The sequence below is a fragment of the Pungitius pungitius genome, chromosome 2 (assembly GCF_949316345.1).
Source record: "Pungitius pungitius chromosome 2, fPunPun2.1, whole genome shotgun sequence".
Lineage (NCBI taxonomy): Eukaryota > Metazoa > Chordata > Actinopteri > Perciformes > Gasterosteidae > Pungitius > Pungitius pungitius.
The window spans coordinates 22,969,645-22,986,606 of NC_084901.1; the positions used below are offsets into that span (position 1 = coordinate 22,969,645).

At 42.1% G+C, this 16,962-nt stretch overlaps 4 protein-coding genes and 1 pseudogene across 4 annotated transcripts; all 5 read right to left on the reverse strand.

The window, feature by feature from the left end:
• LOC119210835 (protocadherin beta-15-like) overlaps positions 1 to 16,962 on the reverse strand; it is a 204,715-nt pseudogene that overhangs the window by 76,367 nt on the left and 111,386 nt on the right.
• On the reverse strand, positions 181 to 3,048 carry LOC134122543 (protocadherin beta-16-like). The gene has a single exon (XM_062560626.1). It carries the CDS (start codon positions 2,635 to 2,637, stop codon positions 196 to 198), a length of 2,442 nt encoding a protein of 813 aa, XP_062416610.1. The 5' UTR covers positions 2,638 to 3,048; the 3' UTR covers positions 181 to 195.
• On the reverse strand, positions 3,552 to 6,185 carry LOC134122584 (protocadherin gamma-A2-like). The gene has a single exon (XM_062560630.1). The coding sequence runs from the start codon at positions 5,997 to 5,999 to the stop codon at positions 3,567 to 3,569; it is 2,433 nt and encodes an 810-aa protein (XP_062416614.1). The 5' UTR covers positions 6,000 to 6,185; the 3' UTR covers positions 3,552 to 3,566.
• LOC134122710 (protocadherin beta-16-like) lies at positions 6,629 to 9,393 on the reverse strand. Its single transcript, XM_062560637.1, has one exon. The coding sequence runs from the start codon at positions 9,026 to 9,028 to the stop codon at positions 6,629 to 6,631; it is 2,400 nt and encodes a 799-aa protein (XP_062416621.1). The 5' UTR covers positions 9,029 to 9,393.
• LOC134122497 (protocadherin beta-16-like) lies at positions 13,581 to 16,289 on the reverse strand. Its single transcript, XM_062560625.1, has one exon. The coding sequence runs from the start codon at positions 16,041 to 16,043 to the stop codon at positions 13,581 to 13,583; it is 2,463 nt and encodes an 820-aa protein (XP_062416609.1). The 5' UTR covers positions 16,044 to 16,289.

Here is a 16,962-nt window from a genome sequence, read left to right on the forward strand (position 1 = left end):
AAGCAAAGTCAATAATTGAATACAAAACATGTAATCATTTCAATATATGAACGAGAAAGGCAGAAGAGTCTAAACTTACTCAGTGTTAGTTAAGGGAAAGTGCAGGAGGGAATTAATATGGCATAGTGCTTTCATTACCACTGTCCATGGTGCTGAAATGTTGGTTTACTGAAAAATTCAAACGGACTCATCAGTCTAAAAATCTGTGGGGCAACCATTATACCGGGTATGACTAACCTCTAGAGGAGAGTCTGGTTCGTCCAGGATGTTCTTCTCACTTTGTATCCGCTGCATCGTTCCTGCAGAACTGGGGTCCATTATCAGCACGTTCTGACTACTGACAGTGCCAAACTTACAGTCACTCTTTCTGGAGTCATTCGTCCTGCACACCTCGTAGTTGTACACGTGTTGGAGAGTCCCTGTCCCCAAAGTGTCTGAGTAACGTGGTGGATAATACGGAATCACAGGGAGATTGGAGTGATACCGGACGCGAGACTGCCTCCATCTGTAGATCTTCACTGATATAATAACCACTAAACACGTGATGAAGAGGAAGGAAACTACAGCCAAAGCCAACACTAAGTAGAAGGTCAGGTTGTCATTGTACTCCGTGTCTTGTGTATAGTCAGTGAACTCAGACAGCACTTCAGGGAAGCTGTCCGCCACCGCCACGTTAACAATGACTGTAGCTGAACGAGAGGGCTGCCCGTTGTCCTCCACGATCACAGTCAGTCTTTGTTTCACTGCATCTTTATCAGTGACTCCGCTGATGGTTCTTATTTCTCCATTCTGTAAGCCCACTTCAAACAGCGCCCTGTCTGTGGCTTTCTGCAGTTTGTAGGAGAGCCAGGCATTCTGTCCAGAGTCCACATCAACAGCCACCACTTTAGTGACCAGATAGCCCACATCTGCTGAACGAGGAACCATCTCAGCCACCAGAGAGCCTCCAGTCTGGACAGGGTACAGAACCTGAGGAGGGTTGTCGTTCTGGTCCTGGATCAGCACTTTCACAGTCACGTTGCTACTGAGTGGAGGGGAGCCTCCATCTTGCGCTTTGACGCGGAAGTGGAAAACTTTGATCTGCTCGTAGTCAAAAGAGCGCACTGCGTGGATGACTCCACTATCAGCACTAACGGACACATACGAGGAGACTGGCACTCCGTTAACAGAGGAGTCCTCCAGTATGTACGAAACACGGGCGTTCTGGTTCCAGTCAGCGTCTCTGGCTTTCACTGTAAATATAGAGAGTCCTGGTGTGTTGTTTTCTACAATATAGGCCTCATATGAGCTCCTCTCAAAGTCAGGCGCGTTATCATTAACATCAGAGATCTGTAAGGTGAGAGTGACGCTGCTGGAGAGGGAGGGGACTCCTTCATCAGAGCAGGTCACAGTTATATTATACTCAGAGGATCTCTCTCTGTCTAATTCACTGTCAGTTACTAAACTGTAGAATTTTTTTGATGTCGATATTATCGTCAAAGGGGTGTTATTGTTGATGAAACAGTGAACTTCGCCGTTTTCGCTTGAATCAGGGTCTTGAACGTTAATCATTGCTACTACAGTGCTCGGCTTAGAGTGCTCAGATATCATGTTTAATTTTGACATAATATTAATTGCTGGTTTATTGTCGTTTATATCCACCACTTCAACTATAACTTTACATGAATCTGTAAGTCCACCGTCGTCAGTTGCACGTATATTAATATGATAATTCTGCATTTTTTCATAATCAATATTTCCAATCAATCGAATTTCGCCACTGTCTTCATGTATCTGAAACAACGTGTGAGCTTGATCTAAACTGTTAGTAATTGAATACTTAATTCTGCAATTCGTTCCATAATCTGCGTCAGACGCCGCAACGCTTGTAACAATTGTCCCAATCGCGGCATTTTCTAAAACTGTGGCTGTGTAGGTTGACTGTGTAAAAACAGGAGCGTTATCATTGGCATCTAACACCGTGATGGAAATCCTAATTGTCCCTGACATTTGGGTGTTTCCTCCATCAAACGCTGTTAGAACTAAGTAAACGATATCTTCTTTCTCTCTGTCGAGGTGCTTCTGTAAAACCATTTCCACCTTTTCTGTTCCATCCCCCTGACTATTTCGTTTGAGTATAAAATTATTGGTAGGTTTGAGCTCGTAGTTTTGAAGACCATTTTTGCCCACATCAAGATCTATTGCTCTATCTAATCCAAATGTTGCTCCAACTAAAGCAGATTCGCTTATTTTAAAACTGACTTCATTTCGTTCAAAGGTGGGAGGATTGTCATTTATATCAGTTATTTCCACTGTGATACTGTAGAACTCCATCGGATTTTCCAAAATAATTTGGAAATGTAGAGCACAAGGAGTAGTCTGTCTGCAAATCGCTTCTCTGTCTATTCTGTCTTTGATGAGTAAGACTCCTCGTTCTGTATTTAGCTCGATGTATCCCACACCGTCTCCTGTGTATACCCGAGCTTTGCCCGATTTCACTCGTTTAATATCTAATCCCAAATCTTGAGCAATATTGCCGACTAAAGATCCACTTGACATTTCCTCCGGGATCGAGTAGCTGATTTGGCCGAGCACTGTACTTAGATGAAGGACCAGAAAAAAAAACAGTACTTGCCGTCTCATTGTTCTGCTCGACATTTCCTTGCAAAAATCAGTGGGACAAATAATGTTCCAATTTGCCCGGATTTTTATGGTCCATAATTTTTTCCGAAACGCAAGTGTCAGGTGTCAATCCAGAATAGTCCACATCCGTTAGAAAAATATAGATTTTTTACTACATTTGTTCACACGGCGCCGACGTTGTAACCATGTGAATAGCTTTCCGTCTCTGATAGTCATTATCGGGAGGTTTCTTTTTATACCCAACGTGAAACATGAATACACTGGCCAACAGCGGCCCTATGAGTACGCCGATTTGAATTACACAACACACGAGAAAAAGACAGTTGTGGATGTTTAAATGTCCAACAATTAAAAACGCTAATAGTTTATTGAGGACTGCAAAATGCCAAAAAAGCCTTTCCTTGACACTTTTTTGGAGAATATTATTAATAGATGTAATCGTAAACAATGAAAATGAATAAGTATCATATACGGAAAGAAAAACATTCTGATAATTAATAAAACAAACACGTGACACCCAAACCTGTCGATAAAGTTATGTGACGTTTGCAAGTAGTAGATAGACGGATAGGTAGAAAGGTGGAAAGACAAATAAAATGGGAGATAGACAGACACAGCCAGACACTCAGAGAGAGGGACAGAAAGATAGACGGTAAGATATGGATAGATGAAGAAAAAAGGAAAAGTTAATTTAGGCTAGAACTAATGTACAATCATCGGCTGTGGGATAAAAAAGAGCTCATTACCAGACCAAAGCACCCACAATTGCAAGCATGAAAACGAAAAAATCAGTGAATGCTGCAGTTTCAACTAATTAAAAAAAAACACACGACAGAAGTAACACCAGTGACTCTGTCCATGGTGCTAGTTGCAAACCCATGACAATGGGACCGGCTTAGGACTTCCTTAGTTGTATGAAACATGCAAATGTGTTAAAAATGTTATTATACCAAATGACCAACCTCTAGAGGAGAGTCTGGTTCATCCAAGATGTTCTTCTCACTTTGTATCCGCTGCATCGTTCCTGTAGAACTGGGGTCCATTATCAGCACGTTCTGACTACCGACTGTGCCGAACTTACAGTCACTCTTTCTCGAGTCATTCGTCCTGCACACCTCGTAGTTGTACACGTGTTGGAGAGTCCCTGTCCCCAAAGTGTCTGAGTAACGTGGTGGATAATACGGAATCACAGGGAGATTGGAGTGATACAGGACGCGAGACTGCCTCCATCTGTAGATCTTCACTGATATAATAACCACTAAACACGTGATGAAGAGGAAGGAAACTACAGCCAAAGCCAACACTAAGTAGAAGGTCAGGTTGTCATTGTACTCCTTGTCTTGTGTATAGTCAGTGAACTCAGACAGCACTTCAGGGAAGCTGTCCGCCACCGCCACGTTAACAATGACTGTAGCTGAACGAGAGGGCTGCCCGTTGTCCTCCACGATCACAGTCAGTCTTTGTTTCACTGCATCTTTATCAGTGACTCCGCGGATAGTTCTTATTTCTCCATTCTGTAAGCCCACTTCAAACAGCGCCCTGTCTGTGGCTTTCTGCAGTTTGTAGGAGAGCCAGGCATTCTGTCCAGAGTCCACATCAACAGCCACCACTTTAGTGACCAGATAGCCCACATCTGCTGAACGAGGAACCATCTCAGCCACCAGAGAGCCTCCAGTCTGGACCGGGTACAGAACCTGAGGAGGGTTGTCGTTCTGGTCCTGGATCAGCACTTTCACAGTCACGTTGCTACTGAGTGGAGGGGAGCCTCCATCTTGCGCTTTGACGCGGAATTGGAAATCTTTGATCTGCTCGTAGTCAAAAGAGCGCACTGCGTGGATGACTCCACTATCAGCACTAACGGACACATACGAGGAGACTGGCACTCCGTTAACAGAGGAGTCCTCCAGTATGTACGAAACACGCGCGTTCTGGTTCCAGTCAGCGTCTCTGGCTTTCACTGTGAATATAGAGAGTCCTGGTGTGTTGTTTTCTACAATATAGGCCTCATATGAGCTCCTCTCAAAGACAGGCGCGTTATCATTAACATCGGAGATCTGTAAGGTGAGAGTGACGCTGCTGGAGAGGGAGGGGACTCCGTCATCGGAGCAGGTCACAGTTATATTATAATGGGAAGCGAGCTCTCTGTCTAAATCATCCACTGTAACTAAAGTATAAAATCCATTTAAAGTGGTTTGAATTTTGAAGGGATTGTTACCGTCTATATTACACTCTATTTCGCCATTATTTGCTGAATCTGGATCATTTACACTTAACATAGCTAAAACAGTATTTGGAGGTGAATCCTCGAATATGGACTCCGATTTTGAAATAATATTTATCTGAGGAGTATTGTCATTTACATCAATTACATCAACTAATACCTTTGTGGAATCGGAGAGTCCCCCACTGTCCACAACTTCAATATCGACTTGATACATTTTTGCCTTTTCATAATCTAATTCACCAACAAGAAGGATTTCCCCTGTTTTTGAATTAATGTTAAACAGTTCAGATAAAATACGTTTGCTGGAAGATATTAAATATGATAGTTCCCTGTGAATGCCGATGTCTTTATCAGAAGCACTTACAGTCGTAACGCTGGTGCCTTTGGGGGAATTCTCAAGTATTTTTGCTCTATACAGAGGTTTTGCGAATGTAGGTGCGTTGTCATTTACGTCTAAAACATTTACAAATATTTTTAATGTCCCTGACATTTGCGGCTCTCCTCCATCCACTGCAGTTAATAGCAGCGAAATAAACGCCTGCTTTTCTCTATCAAGAGGCTTTTGTAGAACCATCTCAACCTTTTTACTGTCATCTGCCTGATTTTCGAGTTTTAATACGAAGTTATCAGTGGGCGCAAGTGAGTATTTTTGTAAACCATTCATTCCGATGTCCGAATCGATGGCTTTCTCTAACACAAATTTCGATCCGATGACAGCGGACTCGCTGATTTCAAGGCGTTTTTCTGCATTCGTAAAAGTAGGTGTATTATCGTTTATGTCGGTGATTTCCACTGTTACACGAAACAGCTCCATTGGATTTTCCAGAATCAACTGGAAGTGCAGAGCACAAGGTGTTGTCTCTCCGCATAAAGCCTCCCTGTCTATCCTCTCTTGGATGAAAAGGACCCCTCTTTCTTTATTCAGCCCGATATATTCAACGCTTCCTCCCGTATATACACGTGCTTTACCTGATTTCAGCCTATTAAGATCCAAACCTAAATCATGCGCTATGTTACCAACGACAGAGCCTTTTGCCATTTCCTCGGGTATGGAATAGCTAACCTGCGCGAGCACGTAGCTGAGACATAGCACCGAGAGAAGCAACAGTACTTGCCGTCTCATTGTTCGGTCCGTAGTGGTTTCCTGCGCCATTACATTAAACGCCTTTCCAAAGTAGTCAATGTGAAGGTGAAATTAAAAAAGGTCCAGACTCCAAGTAGTAGAAGCAAAAAATTAATGTCCAGTGAGATATAAATTCCTTGCAGGTTTGTTGAGAACGCGGAACGTGTATGATGCCGTTGTCTGCCCATGTCCTCTGTATGTACACGTAGGGGCAGAAACACAGGCGGAACATTGCAAAAAATCTAGTTCAATTCCAACCCGCTTGCCAACAGCGACCCTCTGAGTTGAAAATACGGATTACAAAAGAGATAAACAGTACAGTGTGAAATCAATGTTGATCAAGAGGAATTAAAATAAAAGAGTAGCTGGACTTTCACTTTAAATAGTGACATTTCAGGCAAGGTGTTTACTGTTTGGATACTATATGTTTTGAGGTTGAATAGGCAGTATAAAGTCAACAAAAACTAAACTAAAACCTCCATACATATTTGTATTAGAGTATTCAATTGTGGTATTATTTTCTGTGCGTGGTGTTAGTTATGGAAAGTATTAGTATAACTCCTATTTCTCAGAAATTTATACGTTCAAATTTCTGAGTGCTACGGGACAAATTTATTTGAACAATAGTTAAATAAAAATGAAATAAAATATTGAAGCTATCAAAATGGTCTAACCTCTTGTGGAGCGTCTGGTTCATCCAGGATGTTCTTCTCACTTTGTATCCGCTGCATCGTTCCTGTAGAACTGGGGTCCATTATCAGCACGTTCTGACTACCGACTGTGCCGAACTTACAGTCACTCTTTCTGGAGTCATTCGTCCTGCACACCTCGTAGTTGTACACGTGTTGGAGAGTCCCTGTCCCCAAAGTGTCTGAGTAACGTGGTGGATAATACGGAATCACAGGGAGATTGGAGTGATACAGGCCGCGAGACTGCCTCCATCTGTAGATCTTCACTGATATAATAACCACTAAACACGTGATGAAGAGGAAGGAAACTACAGCCAAAGCCAACACTAAGTAGAAGGTTAAGTTGTCATTGTACTCCTTGTCTTGTGTATAGTCAGTGAACTCCGACAGCACTTCAGGGAAGCTGTCCGCCACCGCCACGTTAACAATGACCGTAGCTGAACGAGAGGGCTGCCCGTTATCCTCCACGATTACAGTCAGTCTTTGTTTCACTGCATCTTTATCAGTAACTCCGCGGATAGTTCTTATTTCTCCATTCTGTAAGCCCACTTCAAACAGCGCCCTGTCTGTGGCTTTCTGCAGTTTGTAGGAGAGCCAGGCATTCTGTCCAGAGTCCACATCAACAGCCACCACTTTAGTGACCAGATAGCCCACATCTGCTGAACGAGGAACCATCTCAGCCACCAGAGAGCCTCCAGTCTGGACCGGGTACAGAACCTGAGGAGGGTTGTCGTTCTGGTCCTGGATCAGCACTTTCACAGTCACGTTGCTACTGAGTGGAGGAGAGCCTCCATCTTGCGCTTTGACGCGGAATTGGAAAACTTTGATCTGCTCGTAGTCAAAAGAGCGTACTGCGTGGATGACTCCACTATCAGCACTAACGGACACATACGAGGAGACTGGCACTCCGTTAACAGAGGAGTCCTCCAGTATGTAAGAAACACGCGCGTTCTGGTTCCAGTCAGCATCTCTGGCTTTTACTGTGAATACAGAGAGACCTGGTGTGTTGTTTTCTACAATATAGGCCTCATATGAGCTCCTCTCAAAAAGAGGCGAATTATCATTAACATCAGAGATCTGTAAGGTGAGAGTGACGCTGCTGGAGAGGGAGGGGACTCCTTCATCAGAGCAGGTCACAGTTATATTATACTGAGAAGTGACTTCTCTGTCCAATTCACTGTTGGTTCGTATGCTGTAGAAACCATGTGATGTATTTTCAATGACAAAAGTGAAACTGTCACTCAAAAAACATTTAACTTCTCCGTTAATATCCGAGTCAGCGTCATTGACATTCATAACAGCAACAACTGTTTGAAACGTCGAATCTTCTGGAATAGAATGTGTTTTTGACATTAAATCTATTATTGGAATATTGTCATTTACATCGATAATGTCCAAAATTATTTTGCATGAGTCAGTAAGCCCCCCTTGATCTCGTGCTTTAACATCAAGCTGATAATGTTTTGATATTTCATAATCTATTCTGCCAATCAAACGTAACTCACCACTGGTCGCATTTATTTCAAATAAATCGAAAATTCCCTCAATGTTACTGGAAATGGAGTACGTTACGATACCATTCATTCCTTGATCTCTATCTCTGGCTGTCACAGTCATTAATGAAGTTCCCTTTTCGGAGTTTTCCATTAAACTTGCTTTATAAGTTGACTGCGTAAACAAAGGAGCATTGTCATTTGCATCCAAGACAGTAACATGAATTTGAACTGTTCCTGACAGCTGAGGTTCCCCTCCGTCGAAGGCTGTTAGTGTTAACGTGAGATGCTGTATTTCCTCCCGATCGAGAGGTTTTTCCAAGACCATCTCTACCTCCTTTTCTCCAGCCGCATTGTCGTTGAGTTTTAAAACAAAATGATCCGTCGGATTTAGGGAGTAGCTCTTTAGTCCGTTTATACCGACATCATAATCAAATGCTTTCTCCAATATAAATTTGGAACCCCTTACAGCCAATTCGCTAATCTCAAATAGCATATTACTCATTTTAAATTTTGGGGCGTTGTCGTTTATATCGGTTATTTCCATCGTAACGCGAAAGAACTCGATGGGATTTTCCAGAATGATTTGGAAATGTAAAGCGCAAGGAGTCGTTTGTTTGCATAACGCCTCCCTGTCCATTCTCTCTTTGACGAGAAGGAGACCCTTTTCTTTATTCAACTCGATATATTCAGCGCCGTTTCCTACATGCAAGCGAGCTTTCCCTGTCTTCAGGCGTTTTAAATCTAAACCTAAATCCTGTGCTATAGTGCCAATCAACGAGCCTTTTGACATTTCCTCGGGAATTGAATAGCTGACCTGCCCAAACACTGGGCTGACAAAAAGCATCGAGAAAAAACACAGTACTTGCCGTCTCATTGTTTCGATGAAGATCAAACCGAATAAAACAAAAAAAGGAAAATCCGTTAAAGAGACAGTCGTATCCCAAACAATCGATGACTAATGAAAAACCACAGAAATTTCGGTCAATATATTTCCAGTTTCTTTGCCCGTGATCAGTTTTCGGTATCTAGCGGTGTCCATTGTGTCAGCCTAGCTTCTCGCAAATATAAATGACCTGGGAGGCGCTGCTGAAATCTGCAGTGAAACTACCTACCACTGGCCAACAGCGTCCCTAAGAGTACAAAATATGAAAATGCACAAAACTCATAGGGAGTCCGAAAGCAGCACTAACAGACAAAGAATACTATATTTCGAATTACTGTAAATAATTGGTAGCTTAATTACTCTGATGGCAAAACTTGCTTTGAATGAGTTATTTGAAAAAAAGAAGAAAAAAACTGGTGAAATCAAAATGAAATTAACTTCTATTCGGGATATATAAAGTAAAATGCACAAAACAATGCATAACTTCAACAATGCAAAACAAAAACTATTTAAGGTGCTGCAATAATTTGAAGCAACAATTCGTTATCTACTGACCGTGCTGCTGAAATGTACATATTACAGCAGACTGTAAATTATCTTAATATAACGATAAAAGTGTTTTCTTTATCCCTATTTGTGTTGCTATATGCATGGAGCCCAACCTGTGGCAACATTAGTGCCCCTGTCCATGGTGCTGGTTGCAAACACATGAAAATGGGACCGGGTTAGGACTTCCTCAGTTGTTAGAAACATGCAAATGTGTTAAAAGGGTTAATATACCAAATTACCAACCTCTAGAGGAGAATCTAGCTCATCCAATATGTTCTTCTCGCTTTGCATCCGCTGCATTGTTCCTGTAGAACTGGGGTCCATTATCAGCACGTTCTGACTACCGACTGTGTCGAATTTACAGTCACTCTTTCTGGAGTCATTCGTCCTGCACACCTCGTAGTTGTACACGTGTTGGAGAGTCCCTGTCCCCAAAGTGTCTGAGTAACGTGGTGGATAATACGGAATCACAGGGAGATTGGAGTGATACAGGACGCGAGACTGCCTCCATCTGTAGATCTTCACTGATATAATAACCACTAAACACGTGATGAAGAGGAAGGAAACTACAGCCAAAGCCAACACTAAGTAGAATGTCAGGTTGTCATTGTTCTCCTTGTCTTGTGTATAGTCAGTGAACTCAGACAGCACTTCAGGGAAGCTGTCCGCCACCGCCACGTTAACAATGACTGTAGCTGAACGAGAGGGCTGCCCGTTATCCTCCACGATCACAGTCAGTCTTTGTTTCACAGCATCTTTATCAGTGACTCCGCGGATAGTTTTTATTTCTCCATTCTGTAAGCCCACTTCAAACAGCGCCCTGTCTGTGGCTTTCTGCAGTTTGTAGGAGAGCCAGGCATTCTGTCCAGAGTCCACATCAACAGCCACCACTTTAGTGACCAGATAGCCCACATCTGCTGAACGAGGAACCATCTCAGCCACCAGAGAGCCTCCAGTCTGGACCGGGTACAGAACCTGAGGAGGGTTGTCGTTCTGGTCCTGGATCAGCACTTTCACAGTCACGTTGCTACTGAGTGGAGGGGAGCCTCCATCTTGCGCTTTGACGCGGAAGTGGAAATCTTTGATCTGCTCGTAGTCAAAAGAGCGCACTGCGTGGATGACTCCACTATCAGCACTAACGGACACATACGAGGAGACTGGCACTCCGTTAACAGAGGAGTCCTCCAGTATGTAAGAAACACGCGCGTTCTGGTTCCAGTCAGCGTCTCTGGCATTCACTGTGAATATAGAGAGACCCGGTGTGTTGTTTTCTACAATATAGGCCTCATATGAGCTCCTCTCAAATAGAGGCGAATTATCGTTAACATCGGAGATCTGTAAGGTCAGAGTGACGCTGCTGGAGAGGGAGGGGACTCCTTCATCAGAGCAGGTTATAGTTATATTAAACTCGCAGGCTGTCTCTCTGTCTAATTCACTGTCTGTCACTAAACTATAGAAATGATTAGTTGATGTCTTCAAAGTGAATGGTACATTTTCTTCTACAAAGCATTTTACATTTCCATTCTCTCCCGAGTCCTTGTCTTGGATGTTTATCATTGTTACGACTGTATTGAATTCGGCATCCTCGGATATAACAGTTGACTTTGACATGATGTCAATTTCAGGCTTGTTGTCATTTACGTCCTGCACTTCGACAATTAACTTGCATGAATCTGTTAATCCCCCTTCATCACTAGCAAGTAAATTAATTTGATGGGAATGGGAATCTTCAAAATCAATTTTTCCAATTAAAGTAACATCGCCGTTTTCTTCATTTACTTCAAACACTTTCCTTATATCGTCTAATGTATTCGTGATTGAATATGTTATTTTACCGTTAGATCCCTGATCTGCATCTGAGGCTGAAACAGTGGCAATAACTGTACCTACAGGTGAGTTCTCAGTAACTAAAGCCTTGTAGGTCGGCTGAGTAAAAACAGGAGCATTATCATTAGCATCTAAAACTGAAATAACAATCAGCATTGTTCCCGACATCTGCGGCTCTCCTCCATCTACAGCCGTTAATACAAGGGATATCTGCTCTTGTTTCTCTCTGTCTAAAGACTTCTGCAGCACAATCTCAACGTTTTTATTACCATCTGCATTATTGCGCAAAATCAGAGCAAAATTATCCGTTGGTTTTAATTCATAGCTTTTTAAGTCATTTATTCCAACATCGAGATCGACAGCCCGTTCAAGAACAAATTTTGACCCGATTACCGCTGATTCGCTAATTTTGAATTTCATCTCATTTTTTTCAAACGTTGGTGCGTTATCATTTATATCTGTGATCTGCACTATAACACTGTAAAATTCCATAGGATTCTCCAGAATAATCTGAAAATGCAAAGCGCACGGAGTCGTCCGTCGGCAAAGCGCTTCTCTGTCGATTCTCTCTTTGACGAGGAGGACTCCCCTCTCTCTATTCAGCTCGATAAACTCATCACTGTCTCTGGTATAAATTCTTGCTTTACCAGATACCAGCCGTTTGGTTTGTAAACCTAAGCCCTGTACTATATTACCTACTGAAGATCCTTTGGCCATTTCCTCTGGAATAGTGTAGCTGACCTGCCCAAACACCGCTCCAAAGGAGAGTAGACAGACACTCAGCAGTACTTGCGTCGTCATTGTTCTATCCAGACTGTATCCGTAGGATTCACAAACCCCATAAAAATTGCACTATCAAACGTCAAAAAGTAGTCCGTAAATTCCACAATCGATAAACTCCCAAATGTCAACGTCTTGTTTCAAATTCGCTGCATCACTCAACTGTCCGCTCCTTCTCTCTGTGCTCTTTCTTTATTATGTCGATGTTACATGGGAGGTGCTGCTGCAAACCTACTGTTAGCCATCCACAGGTTAGCCAACAGCGGCCCTAAGAGTCCATACTAAAAAACTGCAGAACCACAAGAAAATGTTCAGAAGATGTATTGAAAGGACAAGAACTCTGAAGCTGAATAAGAAAAAGAAAATCTCATGAGGCAAAGAAAAAAAAAATACAAAGAAAAAAACACCAAGCCAAGTAATTATTGCTGTCCCATGATGTGAAATAATCAATTCTGATAGAAACCCAATTAAAGGTCCCGCTAAAATACCTGGATTCATCTGATAAAATGACTTCCCTTCACTGAACAAAGGGAAGTATGTGTAGCAGGGTGACTGCTTCCCCAGTAGCTCGGCCCACTCGCGGTATTGTCACCTTTAATTGCCTACCATATAAGGAGGGATCGGAAGATCTGCTCTGCTCTCTCTCTCTCTCTCTCTCTCTCTCTCTGGCAACTGGTGCGCACCTCACCCTTTAAGGGTTACCTGGCTGCAGGTTCTGCAGACGCTCGGCACTCTCTGTGGTGCTGCGCAAATTGTTCCACCGCGCAGATATGTTGCAGTTTATTGCGCATCAACACTCCCATCTGCACCGTAATAAACGTGCGTTTATGTGGGGATAAAACCAACACCTTTTACGCACAAAGCCTGAGTGACTTCTCCCGGGTGGCGTTGCTGGTTTCCTTTTTCCTAAGTTAAAAATATAGACGATCGGGGTAATCTTCCCCCACCTCACGCTCGCCACATATATATAAACTTTGTTTTACTCATTGTTATTTTTTTGAGCAACATATATTGTGCATTGAATAGAATAAAAAAGGATATCATATATGAACAGGAAGTAATGAAAACAATAGAAAAATACTTCATCTTGAATGAAAAACGTTATGTTTCTGCCTCTTGAAGCAGATAAAACAAATGGCAATGAATTTAACTAATATGAATAAAAGCATGATCATCATAATGGGAGATCTAAAAAAGGATCATGTGTTGTTGATTAAATACATTTTGGATACTAAATATAATGTGGAAGGCGTAGACTAAACGACATCGAGCATACAACACAATGATCTTTAAACCATGCTCTGTATTATTAATTTCTAACAGGTAATACAAGCTTTAAAGTTTAACAAAGATTTCTCCAACAGTGGGTTTAAAAAGGTTTAAAGAGTCAAACCTCTAGAGGAGAGTCTGGTTCATCCAGGATGTTCTTCTCACTCTGTATCCGCTGCATCGTTCCTGTAGAACTGGGGTCCATTATCAGCACGTTCTGACTACCGACTGTGCCGAACTTACAGTCACTCTTTCTGGAGTCATTCGTCCTGCACACCTCGTAGTTGTACACGTGTTGGAGAGTCCCTGTCCCCAAAGTGTCTGAGTAACGTGGTGGATAATACGGAATCACAGGGAGATTGGAGTGATACAGGACGCGAGACTGCCTCCATCTATAGATCTTCACTGATATAATAACCACTAAACACGTGATGAAGAGGAAGGAAACTACAGCCAAAGCCAGCACTAAGTAGAAGGTCAGGTTGTCATTGTACTCCTTGTCTTGTGTATAGTCTGTGAACTCAGACAGCACTTCAGGGAAGCTGTCCGCCACCGCCACGTTAACAATGACTGTAGCTGAACGAGAGGGCTGCCCGTTGTCCTCCACGATCACAGTCAGTCTTTGTTTCACTGCATCTTTATCAGTGACTCCGCGGATGGTTCTTATTTCTCCATTCTGTAAGCCCACTTCAAACAGCGCCCTGTCTGTGGCTTTCTGCAGTTTGTAGGAGAGCCAGGCATTCTGTCCAGAGTCCACATCAACAGCCACCACTTTAGTGACCAGATAGCCCACATCTGCTGAACGAGGAACCATCTCAGCCACCAGAGAGCCTCCAGTCTGGACCGGGTACAGAACCTGAGGAGGGTTGTCGTTTAGGTCTTGGACTATTAATATAACTGTAGCAGCTGAACTAAGCGGAGGGGATCCAGCATCACGAGCAGTTACGTTGAATTCCAAAAACTTGATTTGCTCAAAATCAAACGACCTCACTGCGTGAATTACACCACTTTCTGAATTCACGGACACTAACGAGGACACAGCTGCTCCATTAATCTCTTTCTCATCCAGGAAGTAAGAAACCCGAGCGTTTTGGCCCCAGTCTGCATCACGAGCACTGAGAGTAAAAACAGAAAACCCAGGTGAATTGTTCTCTGGTACAGTTTTACTGTACTCTGACTGGTCAAATTCCGGAAGGTTGTCATTCACATCAGACACTTTTACATTGATGTGTTTCCTGCTTGTCAGAGGAGGGGAGCCTTGGTCAGAGACCGTTATGGTGATGTTGTACTCAGGGATACTTTCTCTGTCTAAGACGTTATCGGTTACTATGGTATAATATCCTGTTAATGAAGACTCAATTTTGAAAGGCATGTCAGAGTCAACGGAGCATTTGACAACACCGTTACCATCAGAATCAACATCATCCACATTAATAACAGCAATAGTTGTACCTGGAGGAGAGTCCTCGGAAATCAAAGTAACAAATGACATCAGCTGTATTGTAGGGACGTTGTCATTCTCGTCAATTAAATGAATTATAACTTTGCACGTATCTGATAATCCTCCGTGGTCACTAGCCTTAATGTTTAATTGATGCGTTCGGGATTTTTCAAAATCAAGTTTACCTGCAACTTTAATCTCTCCAGTTTTAACATTTACTTCAAAAAGAGGCTTTACCTCTCTGGTCACATGTGCTATGGAAAATGTTATTTCACCATTGGCTCCTTTATCTGCGTCATTGGCACTCACAGTGGTTACTACTGTTCTTTCTGGAGAGTTCTCCCTGACTTCCGCTTTATAAACAGGCTGACTACAAACTGGCGCATTATCGTTTGCATCTAGCACAATGATATGAATACGTACTGTCCCTGATCTGTGTGGTTCTCCTCCATCTGAAGCAATCAGCACAAGTGAGTGTGTCTCCTCTTTTTCTCGGTCTAACGGGTTTTGTAAAACCATTTCGATGGATTTCCCTCCATCAGGCTGACTCTGTACTTCCAATTTAAAATGATCCACGGGTTTTAGTATGTATTTTTGAATTTCATTATTTCCAACATCCGGGTCGTATGCACTCTCTAGTGAGAATCGAGTCCCCGATACAACACTTTCAAAAATATTTAAACTAATTTCATCCCTTGGGAACGATGGGCTGTTATCGTTTACGTCTATTACCTCCACGGTGACCCGATAAAGCTGGATTGGATTTTCTAAAATGACTTCGAAACTGAAGCTACAGGGCGTCGTCTTTCCACACAGTTCTTCTCGGTCGATTCGCTCTTTAATCACAAGGGTGCCTTTGTCCCGGTTTAAATCAACGTACTGTCGACTCTCCTTTGTAATAATCCGAGCTTTACCTGATATGAGCCTCGCAACATCCAAACCTAAATCTCTAGCGATGTTTCCAACGAAAGACCCCTCTGCCTGTTCCTCTGGCACGGAATAGCGAGCCTGACCAGTCACTGAGCTCAGCTTAAAAAGACAAAGAATGACAAACAGGGATTGTCCTCGGCCTCCGAAATCGGTTATCCACATAAGAGCCATCATGAATCCAACTGAAAATACACGGTAATCCTTTTCCATGCAAAGATGATTGTTGTTGAAAAAAAGGAAACTATAAAATCAGCAGAGAAGTTCCTCGATAAATGCTTCGTTATAACACATAAGGAGAATGACCGTGTCCTCACTGAGCAGTGAGACATTGAACGGATTGAAAGGGGTGGACTACTGCGCTGCTTGTACTGTTAGTCAGTGATGAATCAACAGCGGCGCTCACAGCCCGTCCAAAGAAGTGGAGTGTACAATATTAATAACACTTTACACTTTTTATTTTTGATGAATTCAGTTATTGTATGAAATAGTTTATATTCAGATCAATATGAAGAGGAAAAGGCCTTTATTTTGACAGGATTAAACAAATACAACGAAAATTACTATAAAAGCCTATTAAATAATTACTGAAACTTTATTTGATTGGATATTATTTTTGTTGAGGTCACAATAATGGACTATAGAGTATCAATAATTATCATCTTTAAAAAACATGTATTGCAAAAGTGTTCCTTTTCTGATATTAATAAATTATTAGGAAAAGGGTAGCAGAATGTGTCTTTTTAGGATATTTTGTTCAACGTTTTATTTTAAACTTGTAACATTATTTTTCTTCATTAAAGATGATTTTGGTTAAACATTGATATTATCAATGTATTTACTGAGAGAGAAAGAGAGAAAGCGGGCGCGCAGACCGATCTGAATACAACCCCCTTTCATAAGTATGTTGATTAACTAAATATGTTGAAATTAATCTCAAAATATTAAACAATACGCATTAAAAAATCTGATTACGGTTTGTGTGATATTTTGTGTTCACATATGTTTTTGGCTTGGATTTGAAACTCGTTAAGACAGCTACTTCAAAATGATTCCGTTAACCGTTTCAGGACCAAGGACAGTGCCTCAAATTACTTCCTGACAGCAGTATAAATGTGCACTTACTCTCAAC